Source organism: Spea bombifrons, chromosome 5 (genome assembly GCF_027358695.1).
Source record: "Spea bombifrons isolate aSpeBom1 chromosome 5, aSpeBom1.2.pri, whole genome shotgun sequence".
Taxonomy (NCBI): Eukaryota; Metazoa; Chordata; class Amphibia; order Anura; family Pelobatidae; genus Spea; species Spea bombifrons.
This window is the reverse complement of record NC_071091.1, coordinates 70260098-70278266: the sequence shown is the minus strand read 5'-3', so window position 1 is coordinate 70278266 and position 18169 is coordinate 70260098. Positions and strand designations below refer to the sequence as shown.

Sequence of the window (18169 nt, the reverse complement as noted above, 5' to 3'; positions counted from 1 at the left end):
TTGTCCATGATAGCCACGTAGTGCCAACCAGGGCAGGACATGCAACATGTTAACAGTGTGTGTGTGTGTGGGGGGGGCACTCCAATTCATAATCTACCCAGATGAGGTTTGGCAGTATGTAGTATGTACTATATTAAGGTTAATTCAACAGGTGATGTGACCTTTGTTGCAAAGTTCATATATATCACTTTGGAGGCAATCAGACATGTACAATATCCTCTAGAAGCCTTAGTGACCACCAAAAAATGCTTCTTGATCATATGTGGAGGCCATAATGAATTGTGGACTCAGGGACTCCCTAGGGGTTCTTGGTGAGCTACGTCAAGGGCCATTTTATCTCCCCTCCCCCACACATCTCCTATTTAAAAGTCTTTATTTCTCATTGCTGGGATCAGATCAATTTTTTTAGTTCTCCTGCCTAATCCTCACCCTATGATTTGCCACCTCTTGTCTACATCTCTGCTCTGGACCAACAACTAGATGTCCTCGCCTTATAATGTATACATTGCATAAATAGGCACTATTTGATGATCCCCAAAGCTTTACAGGCCTAAGATCTAAATATAATGGATATTTATGTCTAACAGTGCTGACAATGTGTCTGGCAAAGCACAAACATGGTGCTGAATAGGTTGTAGTTGTAAATTCTCTGCCTCTAGGCAGTGAATGAAAGTGAATTGTTTACGGTTATAACACACATAACCCAGGAGTTAAAAGGTTAAGTTATTTTTAGACTAAAAATACAAATACAGTATGATAGTTTCTAAGCAAGCTGTTACTTGCATAACAATATAATTGGCTTTATGTTAATATTACCCCGGTATTTTCATAGACTATAGTAAAATCACTTTTGTTATTGCCCCTCTCTAATTTTTTCCATTTGAGTCATTGAGATCTAATAAAGATCGACAACTGTTTATAAAGATTTTAACAATTTTACTAACATTCAGTATTTTGTAAAATATATAAGGCAGAAAATAAGTGTACACTTCTTGACATTATATATGGCACGTACTATGTTTTTATTGTATTTTTTTGTCCTATGAATTGGCTTCACCCTTCTCTATTGGGAGACTGTCTGCCGAATCCGTTTGTTCTCCTTTTCCGTTTGTTCAACTGCACATAATGACTGTGCTTGTCCGTTGATGATTATGAGTTTGTTTTACATGTGCTCTATAAATAAACATTGATGGTGCAGGTGGCAGAGAGCGTACATGGCGAATATAAGTGTAGAGACAATAAGAGACAAGAGTTCAGACGGACACACGGACATAGTTACTCAAATACATATCACAGGCAACCGAACTCCATAGTATTTTTTATAAATGAATAGTTTCAAACATGGACATCAGTTTTTCTCAAGTTTCTGATATATATATATATATATTATATATATATATATTATGATGTCATAGAATCTGACAGCAGAAAATAACAGTTCTGAGCATCTACTTTGCTTACTTTTTCTTGCTGTAAAAACCTTAAAACTTATTTGGATTTACCCCATGGATCTCCATGCACAAAGAGCTCATCAGCGTGAGAAATTGGGTCCATGGAATATCATAGGGATAAGTAGGATTGCTCACAATAAGCAGACTCTGTAAACTTGGTTTATTTAGGACCATATAAGCATAAAACTAAATTATTATTTGATTTTTTTTTTTTTTTATAAATCCTACTCATTAATGTCCGGTTGAAGAATTTCTCTGTACTTGCCTGAACGCATCAGGGCTCATTCTGTAAACATTCTTTGATGGAAAATCAGGGCGAAACAGAACGGAAGATTATACAAAAAAGATAAACTGTCAGTGAGTTATGCGTTCCATAATAAATAGTTTGCAGTATAAATGTTGATGTTTTTCTAGAGGGCAAGATGGGGAAACTGATCTGTACTTATTTGTAAACTGAATTGTAGCAAATATTTACAGTTATTTATATGTTGATGAGGACCAGCTTTTTACATCGGTGGGTATAGACCAAGTATGCAGTACTGCGCATGAGAAACAAATCTATCCCTTCCAGGCTGCAAAGGCCCTCTAACGCAATATTAATATGACAATAATATGGTTTCTTAGCTTTGCAGTTAGAAGCTTTAGTTGTGAAAACTTGCAGGAAAGTTGTGTTTTGGGAGCTCTATTACTGGGCCACTTGGCTGGACTTGCCTACTGGACTGCAAGCTGCCAGCTCTACCTTGAAAAGGTATAAATGCTCTCTTAGTTTTGATGATGATGATATCTTACTCAGTTTAGTTTGTGATTTTTTTGTTCCAGACCATAGATAAGACAGGAGTCAAGGTATTTTTGTAATATTTCACAAACGTTGAGAAAAAAATGAAACCTTTAGTGGCTGGGAGGATGCTAAATGGAAGCTTTCAGGACATTCATGTCCCTTCCTAGGTATAGATGTACACATAGAGCATTGGTAAAAAAATTCTCAAAACAAGCATATAAGTACTAAAAACATGTACTGCCAAGTTTTAAGATTAGTTTATAATTAGTTTATCGAAGGCTCTCAGGGAAAAAGTATGGGTAATCTGTAGTTTTTCTGGTAATCTAGCAATAGATTACAACTCACATGGATTACATTCATTTGGGTTTCTTTTTTATTTAATAATCCATTATTATCTTCATCAATGAATTGCATAATAAAAGTAATTTTACCCCATAGAGAATCTTACGGCGGGGTATTACAAGCTGCGCACATGGGATTTTACATAAATAAGCAATACGACCCATTAACGCAGATGAATATCCGCAGCAGCAGAGAAAGGAAAGCAAAGCATACCCAATATGGCCAAACTGTCCTTTGGATGTATTTCCTGAAGACCACCAGGAAAAGTTCCTCCTCCGTTATCTGCTAATCAGCATTTGAATCATCTCTGTGATTCTGCAACAGATAAGTAGATGCTGATTTAAGTCACCAAATGGCGTGTGGTTTAGTAGTTGTTCCACAGTGGGATGCTGCCATCTGCCATTAACACCCCTGGCAAGCCGAGGACCGCATGTACTGAATGGAAGGAACTCCTGGCATACAAGTCTTGAAATGGATTTATACAGAGTTAGAAGTCTAATTATAGTCTATTTACTGGGCATTGAAATTGCAGGCCCTGTCCTTTTGTTATGCATGGATGAGAAGACAGAAATATTGCGCAAAGCCATGCTTTGTCAGTTTGTTTTTAAGCGCTTTTAATGTCACATCAATGTATGTTATAAAAAAATAAGAGACCATATGATGTCACCGGGAAAGAAAACAATGTTAGATGTTAGCTTACCACACAACATGATCCTCACAGCAGCCTGTAACATGAGAAGTTTTTAAAGGAAGCACACAGGCTGCTGCCGCCGCGTAACACTGAGCAGAAATACTGCTTACAGTCACCCTGCTGTCCATGGATTGCTGCAAATGACTTGAATCGGGTTTGGAAGTAATGCAACAATCACATTGCCGTTTGTGAAACAAGAATAAAACTTGTCGTTAGAATGCGTTATGAATTAACAATTCGGTGGACCGTCTATTTATTAATAGCATCGTCATATTCTGTAGCACTGTACAATGGGATGCTTTAAAGTATAAAGGAAAGGAAACGCTCGTGTCATTTTATGTGACTGTTTCTTAATCCTGAGCACTGCCATCTCCGCAGCACCGCTGTGGTCTACAGAGAGTTTCTGTGTGTAACCCATTTGGTGATGTCCTGTTTCGTGTGATTGCTGGGAAGCCCATTTGGAAAGCTCTGCCACTGGTGGACAATGCTTTAGGAGCGCGAGAATATGGCCATGCATGCGCTGATACCGGTGGAGAATGTTTTGGGAGTGTGAAACCGTCTTGAGTGGATGCTCTCTATGCATGCGCAGAAATACTTGGCTAATTGTCAGGAGCAGGTCAACAGTCACCAGGAAAGTAAGGGGAAAAAGAAGGGGATCATTGGTGCAAAGGAGCCAAATAATTCCAGGAAACAGCTTCAGCTCTGGCATAATTTATTACAATTTATTTTTTTAAAAAGGTGCAAATTTCTACTGCGTAGTGGAATATTCTTTCATTCAGAATTGTTAATTTCAAATGTGGGCCTCTGTGTCCTGGAACTAGTCAGGCTTGCACTTATAATTACTATAGCTAATGGTCATATTGATTGCCAAGCTACGGTCACAGCCTCAGTAAGGCTTATGTGGCCTCTATTTACCTCTATAGAGTAACTAGCATATATTCCCTTAAGGCTGTTCGTACATGGTACTAGCGTCGTAAATATGATGCCTGCAACAGATCATAGCAAATACACCTTTGGTCTACACCTTTCAAGTCCGAATCTCCATTCTTGTTTTATTATAACACGCGTTTCATTATTTTCAGCTTGTAACATTTTATCCATTTCTACTTGTGAGTAACTTTGGACATAACACCCAAAGCGCGACAAATTGCCAGATGGTGATTCACAGTTAACTAAATTATTTAGGTGGCTGACTAATTCCGAGCCCTCTGCTTTGCAACGATTATTACTTTTGTGTGTTGATTGCTAAAGAGCAGCGGTTCTGCTGGAGTCTGTATTTGATGAGAGGCAGCAGCATCAGAATATTCATCTTTAATGCTAAGTGTAGTTATTATTTCTTTTATTTCACATCACTGCGGACCGCTGCATAGTTATAGACATCTTATAGTGTTCTAGTATCCATCTGCTATCCCTGCCTTCAAAGAAAACCAAAGGGCTTCCCTAGAAATTGTCAAAATAAGTGGAATTGGCCATCATATTGTTTTGCAGGGAAACTGCTAAAGTATTTGCACTATTCACAAATCTGTATGTAATGATATTGGTATATATGAGTTTTCAATGGCTATTTGAAATATCACGTACGTTTCTCTAGTAGCCTAGGGAAAGCAGTTTTCCTGAGCAGGTGGGTGTTGTAAAGCAAAAAAAAATACAAAACGACAGGTGTAAAGAAAAATTGCTTTCCCTTACTTGAGGATAAATGCAAATTAAATCCAAGATGTACCTAAAATATATAAGTTCTTTAACTTATGGACATTTTCATGTATCCCTTGCTTTCCAATGAGCTATAGTTTATCTGGTAATAACAAACTGATGAGATACTGATTATTATATGTTTCTACACCCCGAATTGTATTGTTTTATTTGATCTCTGGGATAAAATATTGTTGCATATCATCAGCATTCTATTTAACTAATATAAGCACCTGTTGTCATCACTTTTTTTCAGAGCACTATAACTATGCATCTTCCAATTTAAGTGCCAGTCTGTCACTGGGTATGATGAATTCTTCATTATCAACCCCATGCCATGGCCTTCAATCACCAAACCCCGTCATTTCCATTATTCCATCTACAAGTCATCCATCTGGATATGGAGGAAACCTTGAAAGCGAGGCTTCTGGATATTACCTGTCTCCCAACATAAGACCCAACGGAGCTCCTACATTAGAAAGCCCCAGAATTGAGATCACATCATGTTTAGGAATGCACAGCAACAATAATCAGTTTTTTCATGAAGGAGATATTGAAGAAGCCATCCCAAACACTAAGCGTGCTCATTCCACTGCTACCTTGAACTTGCCAAACGTTGAAACCTACCGTGACCCTTCATGCTTGAGTCCTGCCAGCAGTTTGTCTTCCAGAAGCTGTAATTCTGAAGCTTCATCATTTGAATCAAATTATTCTTATCCATATACTTCCCCACAGACGTCACCATGGCAGTCACCGTGTGTCTCTCCCAAAACCACTGATCCAGAAGAAGGGTACCAGAGGAGCATGGTGGCTTGTACTTTGTTAGGCTCACCTAGGCATTCTCCGTCTACATCTCCGAGGACAAGTATTTCAGATGAAAACTGGTTAACTGCTCCAAACTCCCGTCCTACTTCTCCATGCAACAAAAGAAAATACAGCCTTAATGGTAGGCAGACCTCCTACTCACCACACCATTCACCAACCCCATCTCCTCATAATTCCCCAAGAGTTAGTATAACAGATGAGACGTGGCTGGGAAATACTCACCAATATACCAGTTCTGCCATAGTTGCAGCAATTAATGCTCTTACCACTGACCCAATAGACATGAATGATGGCATTCCAATTAAATCCAGAAAAACTGCAATAGATCACTCACCATCTATGTCTCTTAAAACTGAACCAGCTTGTGATGACCATGGTACAATGTCACCAGGTACTGATTTATCACCTGAAGAGTATTCTGGATTCCATCATATCAGGAAAGGAAACTTTTGTGATCAATATTTATCAGTTCCGCAGCACCCTTATCAGTGGGCCAAACCAAAGAATGTGTCTCCCACTTCATATATGAGGTAAGACCATAACATCTCAACTATCATTTACTTTCTCATGTTCTTATGGGGTATTAAGTTTGAATAGAGTTGTCTATCTTGGGTCTATTTGCAGATTCTTTAACATTTGAAGTCGGCAGCTGTCAAGGCTGAATACAGATTAAAGCTGAATTACATCAAACATTAGGTGTTTTAGTTTAGAAAGAGTTTGGGTGTCAGGAACAACTGTTTCCTCTTTCTACAGATTTGCTTGCAACTAAGTGAATATTTGACCCACATAGCTGGCAGCTAAATTTCAGAGCATGCTGGACAGACTGCTGTATAGCTAGATCAATTTAGAACAGGAGTGGAGCTATCCAGATGTTCTGATTCTACAACGTAATGCATCTAAGGCAGTCAAGGACTCAAGTGTATGCTAACTGAGAGTTGTCGTTCAGCAGCCGCCATTATCTTGTTGCCACTACTTCAGAATAAACACCATATTTATAGGTATTTGTAAACAGACATTTACTGAACAGATGTGAAAGCCAAAATAGTAGAATTAAATTTGCAGCCCATAACAACTACAAATAACAATAACTTTGCAACAGTGGTCATTGATATTGACAAAGTAGGAGGTATTTACAAGAGCATGCAGATCAGCAGTAGCTGTCTACATGCCAGGCTCCACATTCCACTCCTTGGATTTACAGTAACTATTTAGTGCCTGCATGTGTTACTCATCCCTTTCACATTCTTAAGAAAAGTTTTTTAAGGGCACCTAGGCCTCACTCGCACCCACCATGAGAGCCATGAGAAAAAATGTAGAATTCATGGATCAGACAGGCATTTTTACAAATATAGGAAAAAGACAACAAAACAGATCAAGATAAGATACTTCAAGAACTGGATACGAGGTATAGTATATGTGTAATGTATGTATAAGTCTCTCATTCATGCACACTTGTTAACAATTGCTAAATTTACACTAAAAAAATACAAACCAGTTTTTTTTCCCAAGAGCAGATTTATTGTAAGGTTTATCTTTTTTGTTATTTTGTTGTAAAGACTTTAAACGTATTCAGTCCCTGGTCTTGTCTTATATTCATGATAGCGATATGCCTATCCCAGACTTTGCCAGTTAGGTCACAATTTATTTGAATATATTATCAGTTATAAGCTCAGAATGTTATAATAATCAATACAGAATACAGGTATGTGCTTAGAAAGGTTTAACTAGAGTCGGTGGGTTTTTATGTGCTTTTAGTAGCACTTTGCAATCTTCCTGCTCTGAAACTTGTTAATATACAAATATTTATATAGACTTTTATAACCTTTCTCAGATCTCCTGATATCTGCATCTTTTATAGTCCATGTTACAAGGGCAGCCATTGTGCAGCAAGCTAGATGTGTGGCGAATATAATATTCTAAGCACTTGAGACAGGCATTATATGTGTGAATATATATTGTGAAAACTTAAGAGACTTTAACACTTAAAGGGTTTTGTTGCTGCAGATCATGGACATTCATGGTTTGTGAAGTACTATGAGATAAAGGCACAACGTTCTAGAGTCAGAATGAAGGCATCTATATTGAAAATCTGCTAATACATGATATCTTTAACGGGATGTTAATTATAATGGCTTGGTGTGAATTGGCAGGTAAATTCATTACTACCGTATTTGCTCGATTATAAGACGAGGTTTTTTTCAGAGCAAATGCTCTGAAAAATACCCCTCGTCTTATAATCGGGGTCGTCTTCTAATCAGACCTCAAATAGAGGTCTGATTAGGAGACTAAGATCCAGATCCCCCGCACCGCTGCAGGGGACCTGGATCCTCCTGTCGTCGCCCCCCCCCCACACACACACTTACCGGTGCTTCCGGAGGTGAAGTTGGCAGCGGGGGTTTGTATGCGTCCGTCGCAAATACCTTCCCCGGCTGTCAGAGATCAGAGTTCCAGAGTTCCTGATCTCTGACAGCCGGGGAAGGTATTTGCGACGGACGCATACAAACCCCCGCTGCCAACTCCACCTCCTTCCGGCTGCCGCGGAATGAGACGTCAACCCGCTGCCCCGGCAATACAGCAGGAAATTGGAAGCACCGGTAAGTAAGTAAGTAAGTGTGTGTGTGTGTGTGTGTGTGTGTGTGTGTGTAGGGCATTTCTGGAATGCCTTACACCCCTATATGCCACTCTGGCACTTAGGGGGTTAAAAGGCATATTATGGGGCAGAGTGGCATATAGGGAGGTATAAGGCATTTCAGGAGGCAGAGTGGCGTTAAGGGGGCATTTAATAGTGCACTCTGCCTCCTGAAATGCCTTATACCTCCCTATATGCCACTCTGCCCCATAATATGCCTTTTAACCCCCTAAATGCCAGAGTGGCATATAGGGGTATAAGGCATTTCTGGAGGCAGAGTGCTCTATATAATGCCTTTTAACTCCCTTAATGCCACTCTGCCCCATAATATGCATTTTAACCCCCTAAATGCCAGAATGGGATATAGGGGTATAAGGCATTTCTGGAGGCAGAGTGGCACATAGGGGGTCAAAAGGCATACCATGGGGCACAGTGGCATATAGAGGGTTAAAAGGCATATCATGGGCCACAGTGCCATATTGGTGTGGCAAGCCTGGGGGCAGATGTGCGTAACTGGGGGACAGGTTGGAAAATACAAGAAATAAAAACAAAAAAAAAATATTTTTCTCAATCATAGCTTTTATTAAAAAAAATAGTTTACATGAATTAACATTTACTGGTAAAACTTTTTTCCTTTAGGGTCGTCTTATATTCAGGCTTTTTCTTTTTTTCCTAAGTTAATATTCAGATTTTGGGGGGTCGTCTTATAATCAGGGTCGTCTTATAATCGGGCAAATACGGTAATTTTGTCGAGCTAGGTTTATTTCATGGGTACTGCTGGGGCTGACCCAGTATCCCCTGCTGTGTGGCATGCATATTCAGCATTAAGCAGTGTTAAATATTTACATTAGTCTCACTGATAGGAATACATTCCACATCTGGGCTTCAGTGACTCAGTCTAGAAAGAATTTAAAGATATTGCATGTGGATATATGTACAAAATATTCTATTACATATTCCCATCATACATTCATCATGCGTTTATCGTAGGTACATTATAGGGGAAGGTATTGGTGCTTGTGGCGCACTGGTGTACTTTCGCTGTGCCTTTATTTAGTAACTTTAGCGCTTTTATTGACTATACATAAAAATTTAGGTAAGTTGCTCTACTGGGATCAAACTTATGTCCTTATAACGTAATACATGTATCAATTCAATTTCACTTATAATGCTACTCTGATTTACCTCCTCTACCAAAAGGAAGGTTTATCTAATGTTTGGAGGATATAATTATACAAAATGCCCATTGGAGGTAGCATTTTTGCGTGGGAATAGCTAAATCGTTAAATAGGTAAATTCTTAAATACAGCACTGGTTTTTCAGAGTTTAAATATATTAGAAAACAATCTTAGAAAATAATCTCAGGAGTTCTTGCCATGATTCACATTCTTGTTTTGAAACACTAGTCACAAGTCGTGACTAGTTGGTGAGAGGGAGAATAGTCTGTGTCCATAAAGTACTAAAGTTACCAAGTAATATGGTACTTCCCTATAGAGGATATGTTAACATGTTTAGTAAATATGACATTTTTTTAAAAAAAATATTCCAAATGCAATCTAACACATCTCTCTATAGATTACAACAATAATAATAATCTGGTTGCCTTTAGAAATGAGCCTAGCAAGTGAACTGTAGTTTGATTCATTTTTTCTGAACGTTTAATCACATAAAACAACTTGTCAACATTTGACATGATTGACATTTTGTTTCTGGGAAGGGATTGGCCATTAAACTGTACAAGAAATGTAGTTTCTGACACACTTTTGTAGGTATCATTATGCTGTGCAAATAAAGTACAACAGTTGAAAGGAGCACTGACTTGTTTCCACCCCTTTAATATGTATTATTAAAAAAAATCTGGATAAAAACGTATTGCACTTTACCAAGCCAGAGCTGGAGATGACTGGCATTAAGTTCTACCAAACACATCTCCTACATGAAAATAGGTGCATAAAGTGCACATGATGGCTGGAGTGTCCCTTTAATGCAGGACTGGTCCTAGAAGTGGATCCATGAAAAAAATGTTTAGGTTACTTGCATTACCTTGGTCAAAGATTTTCATCCCTTAACTACCTTAGGATCTCCTAAAATACGCATAGGTATATCACTCTATGACCTAATTGTAGATCTGTGTTACGTAGAGAGCCAAGTGTACCCTTTTAGAAAATATATCCTTCTGATATATCCTTGATTATAGAGTTAAGAAGCTCTGTGCTGGACCATCATGTCTGTATTGTTGTGTCAGCATGATCTCATTGTCAGAATACTTGAAAGAAGGCACCTGCGTTGCCGGAGGCTATTTCACAGTATATGCTCTGGGTTTCATGGTATACAGAAATTGTACACAATGTAGGTGACACATGTTAATATTAGAGGGATATTGTATATTTCTGTTTTCTATTCCTAGTCACCAAATTAAATTGTCTTAGTTCCTTGTCCAGCATTTCTTTAAACAGCCATATGAAAGTATATATTTGTTTAATGAAATAAAACATGAATACTAGAAATAAAAACAGAATAGTACAAGAAACCCAGATGTGCTATAAAGCACAATACACTTGAATACTTAAAACGTGGTTTACATAGAAAATTAACTTTTTGGTGACTAAATAGATTCTTGTCTAACTGACAATGATAAACTGAGATTTAAATAGATTGGTGTAAAATGCTGAGAGCCTAATCATACAAACTTCACTGGGATACATAGTCCTACACACTATAGCAAATCATTTAATTTAACCCTAGAAATTCCGATTTTCATGTTGGCTGGATCAGTCTTTAATAGGAACTAAAAAGCTGGATGTCCGGATGTACTGTATGTATGTGTAGGATGACAGAGGAGGTACAGTGCCCATGCATGCAAGCTACATGTCCCTAATCAACAAGAGGGATCACAAAGATAGACACAGTTTATCAAAACTGTCATATGCCAAAACTCTATTATTGATGTTTGGTAATGATCCACCAAGTTTATCTGCATTAATGTTTTTTTGGGATGTCACTGACGTCTCAGAAACATCATAGCATGGGTAGACAACATTTGAATGCTAGTCTTTTAGAAAGCAAACCCCATGTTTGTTATACCAGGGCAACTTACAGTCCTTGATAATAAGAGACATTGTTGTACAGTGCTAAAGCACCACAATATATCAAGTCCCCTTTAAGTGGTGGGTCTGTCTTTGTGAAAGTGATTCAGCTCCTGCACTATTAAGACCATACGGCCAGGAAAGTCATTACAAGAATCATATAAACATGTACTTGTGGTTTCCAGTCCTGGGATTGAAGGTCAGGAAATTACAACTTATGTTTCACTCTCTCTCTTATGAATAGCTGCTCGTGAAACTTGGCCTTTATCGATGAATCAGTATGTTGGTGACAGTTTCTTTTATTGGGTTTAAATGTAGTGACAATGGAGGGAGTTTACGTTAGTGTTACCCCCTGTAACCCCTTGCCATAGGTTAAACATAACACAGTGACCCATGAAGTATTAGAGTCTTTCTATCAAGTTACTCCAAAAAATTAACAATTCTCCAGCATGTTTTTTTTCCCCATCCTGTTCATTCCCATTGGCTTCAGACACTGAGGCATCGTTGTCTTTTGCTGTAGTTGTCACCTTTAATTGTGAATAGCTATGAAAACACAGTGCAGGTTTTCCTGCACTGTCAGACATGACAGTCCCTGTCCACACGTAGCCACAAACCCCTGCTTGACATAATAGATTCACTTAACGCATAGGTTTATTCAGCAAGAAGGGATTCTTGGTAATGGGTGGCAATAAAGCCATCAACACCACTACTGGAATTGTATTATATTATTATTATTATTAATTGTTTTATAGAGCACCGTCATATTCCACAGCACATACTAGTAATATATAACATAACAATTTGACTTACAGAAACAACAGGTGAGGAGGGCCCTGCTAAGTCTAGAGGATTAAGATATTTAATGTGTATATAGAGCATGGGGTGTGTTTAAAGAACTACCCCTAGGACTAGTTTGTATCCACCTAGCGCTATAGATTATTGTGCTGATTAGATATCACTTGACAGACAGGATGTTTTAGCTCTTTTACATATTTGTTATCCCGGAAAACTCTAGCAGCGATGGGGTGTAGTAGAATTGGCCTTTACAAAGATCTATATTGTACAGTTTTCCACTGTTTTGTTCGCAATATGTTTCCTGATCCCGTTCAATATGTTTCCATTTGACCCCCCCTAATTTTTGCTTTGGGACCTGAAATGTTTTTTCTGCAGAGAAATTTAGACAAATTTGTTAATCAGGTTCTTTAACCAAACTTCCTTCCACACTGAGAGTCTATCAACACAAATGTTTGCAACATTTTTATTAACAAGTGAGAAACGTCAGCGGGGTCAAAATCTATGCAATGGAAAAAAATTTCATTTTTTGTTTCAAATAAAGGCTATGAACCTATTTCCTTTGCTTACATTTTAATGTCCTTTGATTTACGAAAAATGCAGTTGGCTTTTGTATATATCTTATATATCAGTGCGCACAGGTAGATAAAAAGTTAGACTTAATTATTTGACTGTAATTTCAACCTTTTTGGGATTTTTTACATTGCAAATTATAATTATTTTAAATTAAAAAAAGAACATGAAGAAATGCAGTGATATCTGTTGGCTTTATGCAATTATAAGAGAATAATAATAATAATATTATGAGCAACAATAAAAATAATAATTTACTCTTATTACCTGTCACATGATTTTGTGTTTTTTATTCGAAATTAAAATAGTTGTAAATATAATAATAATAGTTGTAAAATAGTTATAATATTTTTTCTGTTTCATATATTCATCCATTGAGTAATATCTTCTGTCTTTGGGGTTTACTCAACCTTGTGTGAAATATTTGACAAAATCATGACCTATTTGACCTATACATTTGATAATGTCTCATCTTAATATAACGGCATGATTTTGACCTCTTGACATCAAAATGTTTAGCTTTAGTGGGAGTAAAGATTTGGGTGCTACTTCAGAGACAGGCATTCTGCAGCTGAAAGGGCCTATTTCGATTCCCGCAGTCTTACATACCCTAAAATACGAGCAAATTCTATGTTGGGATATAATTATAAACATTGTGTCCCTGTGATCCCAAAAGTCATCTGACCATTGGAACGCTAGCTAACTCACTGTCAAGTTACAAGTGCTGCGTGCAAAGAATAATCTGCCGTAACTGTTAGAATCTGACTAACTCTCAGCATTTAGAAATATCACGCTGAGTGATTCACGGTGACCAACAAGTTCCCATCATACCTCTACTCCAGTTCAGCTGCTGTTTCTCATCCTATAATTAACATTTCTCATGTTCTGTTTCAGGCTTTTAACTTCAGAAATATGATAAAACTGGGCCATTTAAAGAAACGCAACACACTTTTTCTCACAGTTGAGGAGATCTCCTTCAGTTAGGACAATTAAGAATGTGAGAGACCATTGGCCTACCTAGATACGTTTAATATTAATACCTATAGCTTTTTATTGTACTCGGGTTTTTGTAGTTAGTTGGCTTAAAATGGACTATTTTACCTAATGGAAGCTGAAATCAGGGGGGGCAAAAGAGGGCAGAATCATCATATTAACTAACCTTCTTTCCAACTGTAAAATTACATTTTTCGAAAGCAGATCCATTGTGTCATCTATGCTCAGTACTCAAACAGCCCCAGTATATGTATCATTCTTAACCTCTGAATAGAACATTGAACTGATTGCGTTATAGTTCCTTGTCCTACTACTTGAAGGCTTCCATCTGATGACCTGCTTTCTGAAAAATAGATGTATCCGGTGCAGACTAAACTCAGAGAGCATTGTTGTTTCATACACACATTGTTATAAATGTTCTGAACGTTTTACACACGCATACACAGTTGAAGTTGGAGGTGAGTTATGCTTTTTTTCTGATACACTGAATTTATCAAACATTCTCAGAAATGAAAGGAGCAAAAATTGTTCTGGAAACAGTGTACCTATGGCTATGATATCATACATTTCTTGAATGAAATGAGAAATGTCATACCACTGTGAGTAATACTGGGAGCCTCAATTGTTGAGTCATCTCCAATGGCTATGGAGGGCCTGTGGGAAGTGCGTACAGTGTGTGGCCTTCATTACATAGACACATTCAGAGATATTTTTACATAGCAGAGACAGTTGCTTCCCAGATGTTAGAAATGGAAGAGGAAGCATCTCCCTCACTGCTATATCCTCTCGCAAGTGTGATTATTATCACTATGGACTCATTTGAAATTGCCTGTAAGCGTAACAATGTTATTGTGAACAAAAACTGCAGTGTTCCTTACAGTCAACATGAATGGAAACCCCAACGTTTAAAAAGGACTTTTAACAGTTTTTTTTACATTAGGCTAAGTAAAAATAGAACTAGCTAAAGCCTGGGGAATGATCCTACCAGTGTTACCATTTGTTACCATCTGACTTAGGACATCAGCAGGGATATGTTCACATGAGAAGATTCTACCACACATTATACTTGATTGCAAAAAGCGTTACCAATTTTATTAACTTTAACTCCATTTTCTCCAAGCAACATGAGTATTTAGATCTGCTTTTACCGCATTTAAAACAGGCATGCATGTTCATTCAAGAAGAAATAATACCCATTATTTATTGCATCCCGAAAGTGATGTGCTGCCTTGTGACTAGGGTTTGGTAATTTACTCTCTTTTGAGTTTAGCAGCATTTTAAGACTTGGGCCAAGAAACCATGCTAGCAAGAAGGGACACTGTTGGTTTAATGACTTAGACTAGGAAACGTACTTTGGTCCTACAGCACACTTTGTTTTAACCAATTAACAACACATTTTAGAAGTTTGGTGATTTAATTCATATTTTTTATGCATTTTCAATGCAGATGTCTCTGCTTAAACAGTAGTCCTTCTCCCAGCCCTTAAGCTCTTCTTCCAGCCCTTAAACTCTTCTCCCAGCCCTGCTCCAAGCTGTAAGGTCAGGGATGTGTGCAATAGAAAATAGCAGAGCAGTTCCTTTCGGGGGAGAATCTGTGTTTGTGTGACTATCGTTACACTGCTCGCTTCCTAGTTACCTCTGTCCCTTGTGATGTAGGTTGTCATGCATCAGAGTGACAGTTTCTGCCTCCTGACAGCTAATCCACTAAGGAAAAAGAAATCAGGATTCAAGTGACATAGATCAAAATAAGTGACCCAATGGCCAATATCAGGCAGAGACTTTGGGAAATATAATTCAATCAAGATACTGCTATTTCGAGAAAAGTGCTCCTTATACTACTGTACTACTGAAACAGGGATAGAATGTCTTGTAACGAGAGAGTAAGAGAAAGATAAAAGCAAAAAAAAAAAAAAGGTGACTTTTTTTAAATAATATACGCAAAAGCTGATAAATCCACATTGTTAACAATTAATTAAATCACTTTGCATGAATCCTCTACAGATCTCGCTCAGATCTTGCTTTATCCTGAGTGACAGATTGACAAAGCTCAACCAGGTCTTGTAATTTATACAGTAAGCATGAAAACTATATGCACTGTAGGCAAAATATTATGTGTATATCATCTTTATATTCTTTTCTTACATTGTGTTTCTGGGAACTAGTTAGTAGAGTAAACTAGACTGCAAGATACACCCAGTATTAAAATAATCATTTTATAGCTGTAATACTTTAAAAAAAAGTTTTAGATTGCTCTCTAAACCCAGCTCCTCCGTTTAAAGGTTTGTTGTGCCAAAGTATACAGCCAATAGCATTTTTGTTTCCATATCAAATTAATTGAACAAGTTACTTTTTCTGTTTTGCTTGGGGAAAAAATCATTTGATTGAGGATTGTTATTCAGTGAGGATATGCAACTTTCATCTGAAGTTGCATTCATTTTCTTGAAAATGTCATGGGGTCCCTTATATATGAGAAATATTCTGTTACATGTCTGAAATAGAATCCAAATCTTTTTTTTTTATACTTTCAAAAATCGCCATGTAGCTATATATGAGGTTGATTTAATAAAGTACTCTTGTCAGTATTTGAATATGCATTCTTGTAAATAAATAAATCACGTAGTGGAGGCAGAAACTGCAGATCTGCCGTTGCCCCCTCTGTGGCCCGACTATTCTTGCCAATTGTGAAGGACCTCTCAGCTATCATTTGCATTTAAGGAAATATGATCCCTTTACCAAACCCAGACATTGTAATTGGTTGATTGTTAAATCCAATACATAATGTACGGTAACTTAACATACAATCATTTGGGGGAAAATTAGTGTAATCCTTTATTAATAGTGTCTTAAAGAAATATTAAAGTAGTCCTGGTAACTGACCTGTTCTTTATAGGTATGTAAACCTTTACATTTGTTGTGCTTTTTAAAGTTTTAAAGGGCCGATATCCCTCCAGGGATTTTAAATTCCTCTAAATAACACGCACTTAAACAGTTAACTCTGTCATCACTGAGTCGTTCCATTAATCTGGTTTGCGCTGTTGAGAGCTTCTGCTTTGTGAAGATCTAGATTGTTGCTCGTAGATCCAAGTGCTAGTAATTTATTTAGATTTTCAGACTCCGGACAAGTAAAAGCAGCAGTATTTGTGGAAAGAAAAACAATGCACACAGAGTTTCCATCTAAGTAGGATGTTTGACAGCGAGCAAAGCAACAGCTAGTCTCGAGTTATTCATCTTCATAAAGCAGAAAGAGGTTTTTGGCTACTGCGTGAACTTTTAAATTACTTGTGTCATAGCACTGGATCAATTGATGACATTCCAAATGTAAGATAGTGAACGATGAACTGCTAATCACGGTCTCCAAAGTAATAGAGCAAAATTCCTGCGGTGTGGGATAATATACTTTGTATTAATATTTAATGGTTGTTAAATAGCTGTTCTTTTCCATTACAGCCCCTCTATGCCTGCTCTCGATTGGCATTTGCCGTCCCAGTCAGGACCTTACGAACTCCGGATTGATGTGCAGCCCAAATCACATCACAGAGCTCATTATGAGACGGAAGGAAGCCGAGGGGCTGTGAAGGCATCTACTGGAGGACATCCCATAGTGCAGGTATGCAAGTGATAGGACGCACTGTTTTTCCTGGCACACGATGAAATCATTTCATAACATTTACTAGTTAATGGCCGAGGGAGAGAACAGAAACGGACTTTCCCAGACGAGTCCACCCTCAGTGCCTGAAACATTTCAAAATGATGTGATCTCTGGACAAAAAAACAATTGACCGACAAGATTGTAGCATAAAACCACAAGGGTTTACCAGCAAATGGTCAATATATATGTCTTAATTGATTACGCAAAAACACTATAAGTTAGCATTTTTCTGCATTGATGTAGATTCAGCCAACGCAATATGAAAATATGGAAAATGTATCAGTAGATGCTAGGTTTATATTGTACATTTCTTTGCAGTGGTCAACCATACATCTTCATAGGTTGGTCTAGGAGGGCAGATAATGAGTGGTGGAGAAGCACAGGGTTAAAAATATCAGCTAAATAAAGAATGAAGTGGCATACTTAACAATGCCGTACACAAAAGAATGTTAGTATTACCTTAAAACTAACAAACGGACCTAAAATTATATACAATCAATGACTGGCCTTCCCATGCCCTTTTTTGCAGCAAGTTACCTTGTTTCCCAAAAATCTCATACATATATATATATGTGTGTGTGTGTGTGTGTGTAATTTTCTTCCTTTTTTGGAGACGTAGGTGGTAGGTTTGCGCTGTTTATGTAAATAAAAACCTTGTACGATCTCCGCGTG

At 37.6% G+C, this 18169-nt stretch overlaps 1 protein-coding gene across 7 annotated transcripts in view; it reads left to right on the top strand.

Moving 5' to 3' along the window:
- The window catches only part of NFATC1 (nuclear factor of activated T cells 1), a 97222-nt gene that overhangs the window by 7116 nt on the left and 71937 nt on the right, over positions 1–18169 (top strand). For all 7 annotated transcript variants that reach the window (XM_053466121.1, XM_053466115.1, XM_053466119.1 and 4 more), the window contains exons 2-3: positions 5208–6306; positions 17296–17455. In XM_053466121.1, the coding sequence (XP_053322096.1) occupies positions 5208–6306; positions 17296–17455 (1259 nt within the window). The remainder of the gene's footprint in view (positions 1–5207; positions 6307–17295; positions 17456–18169) is intronic.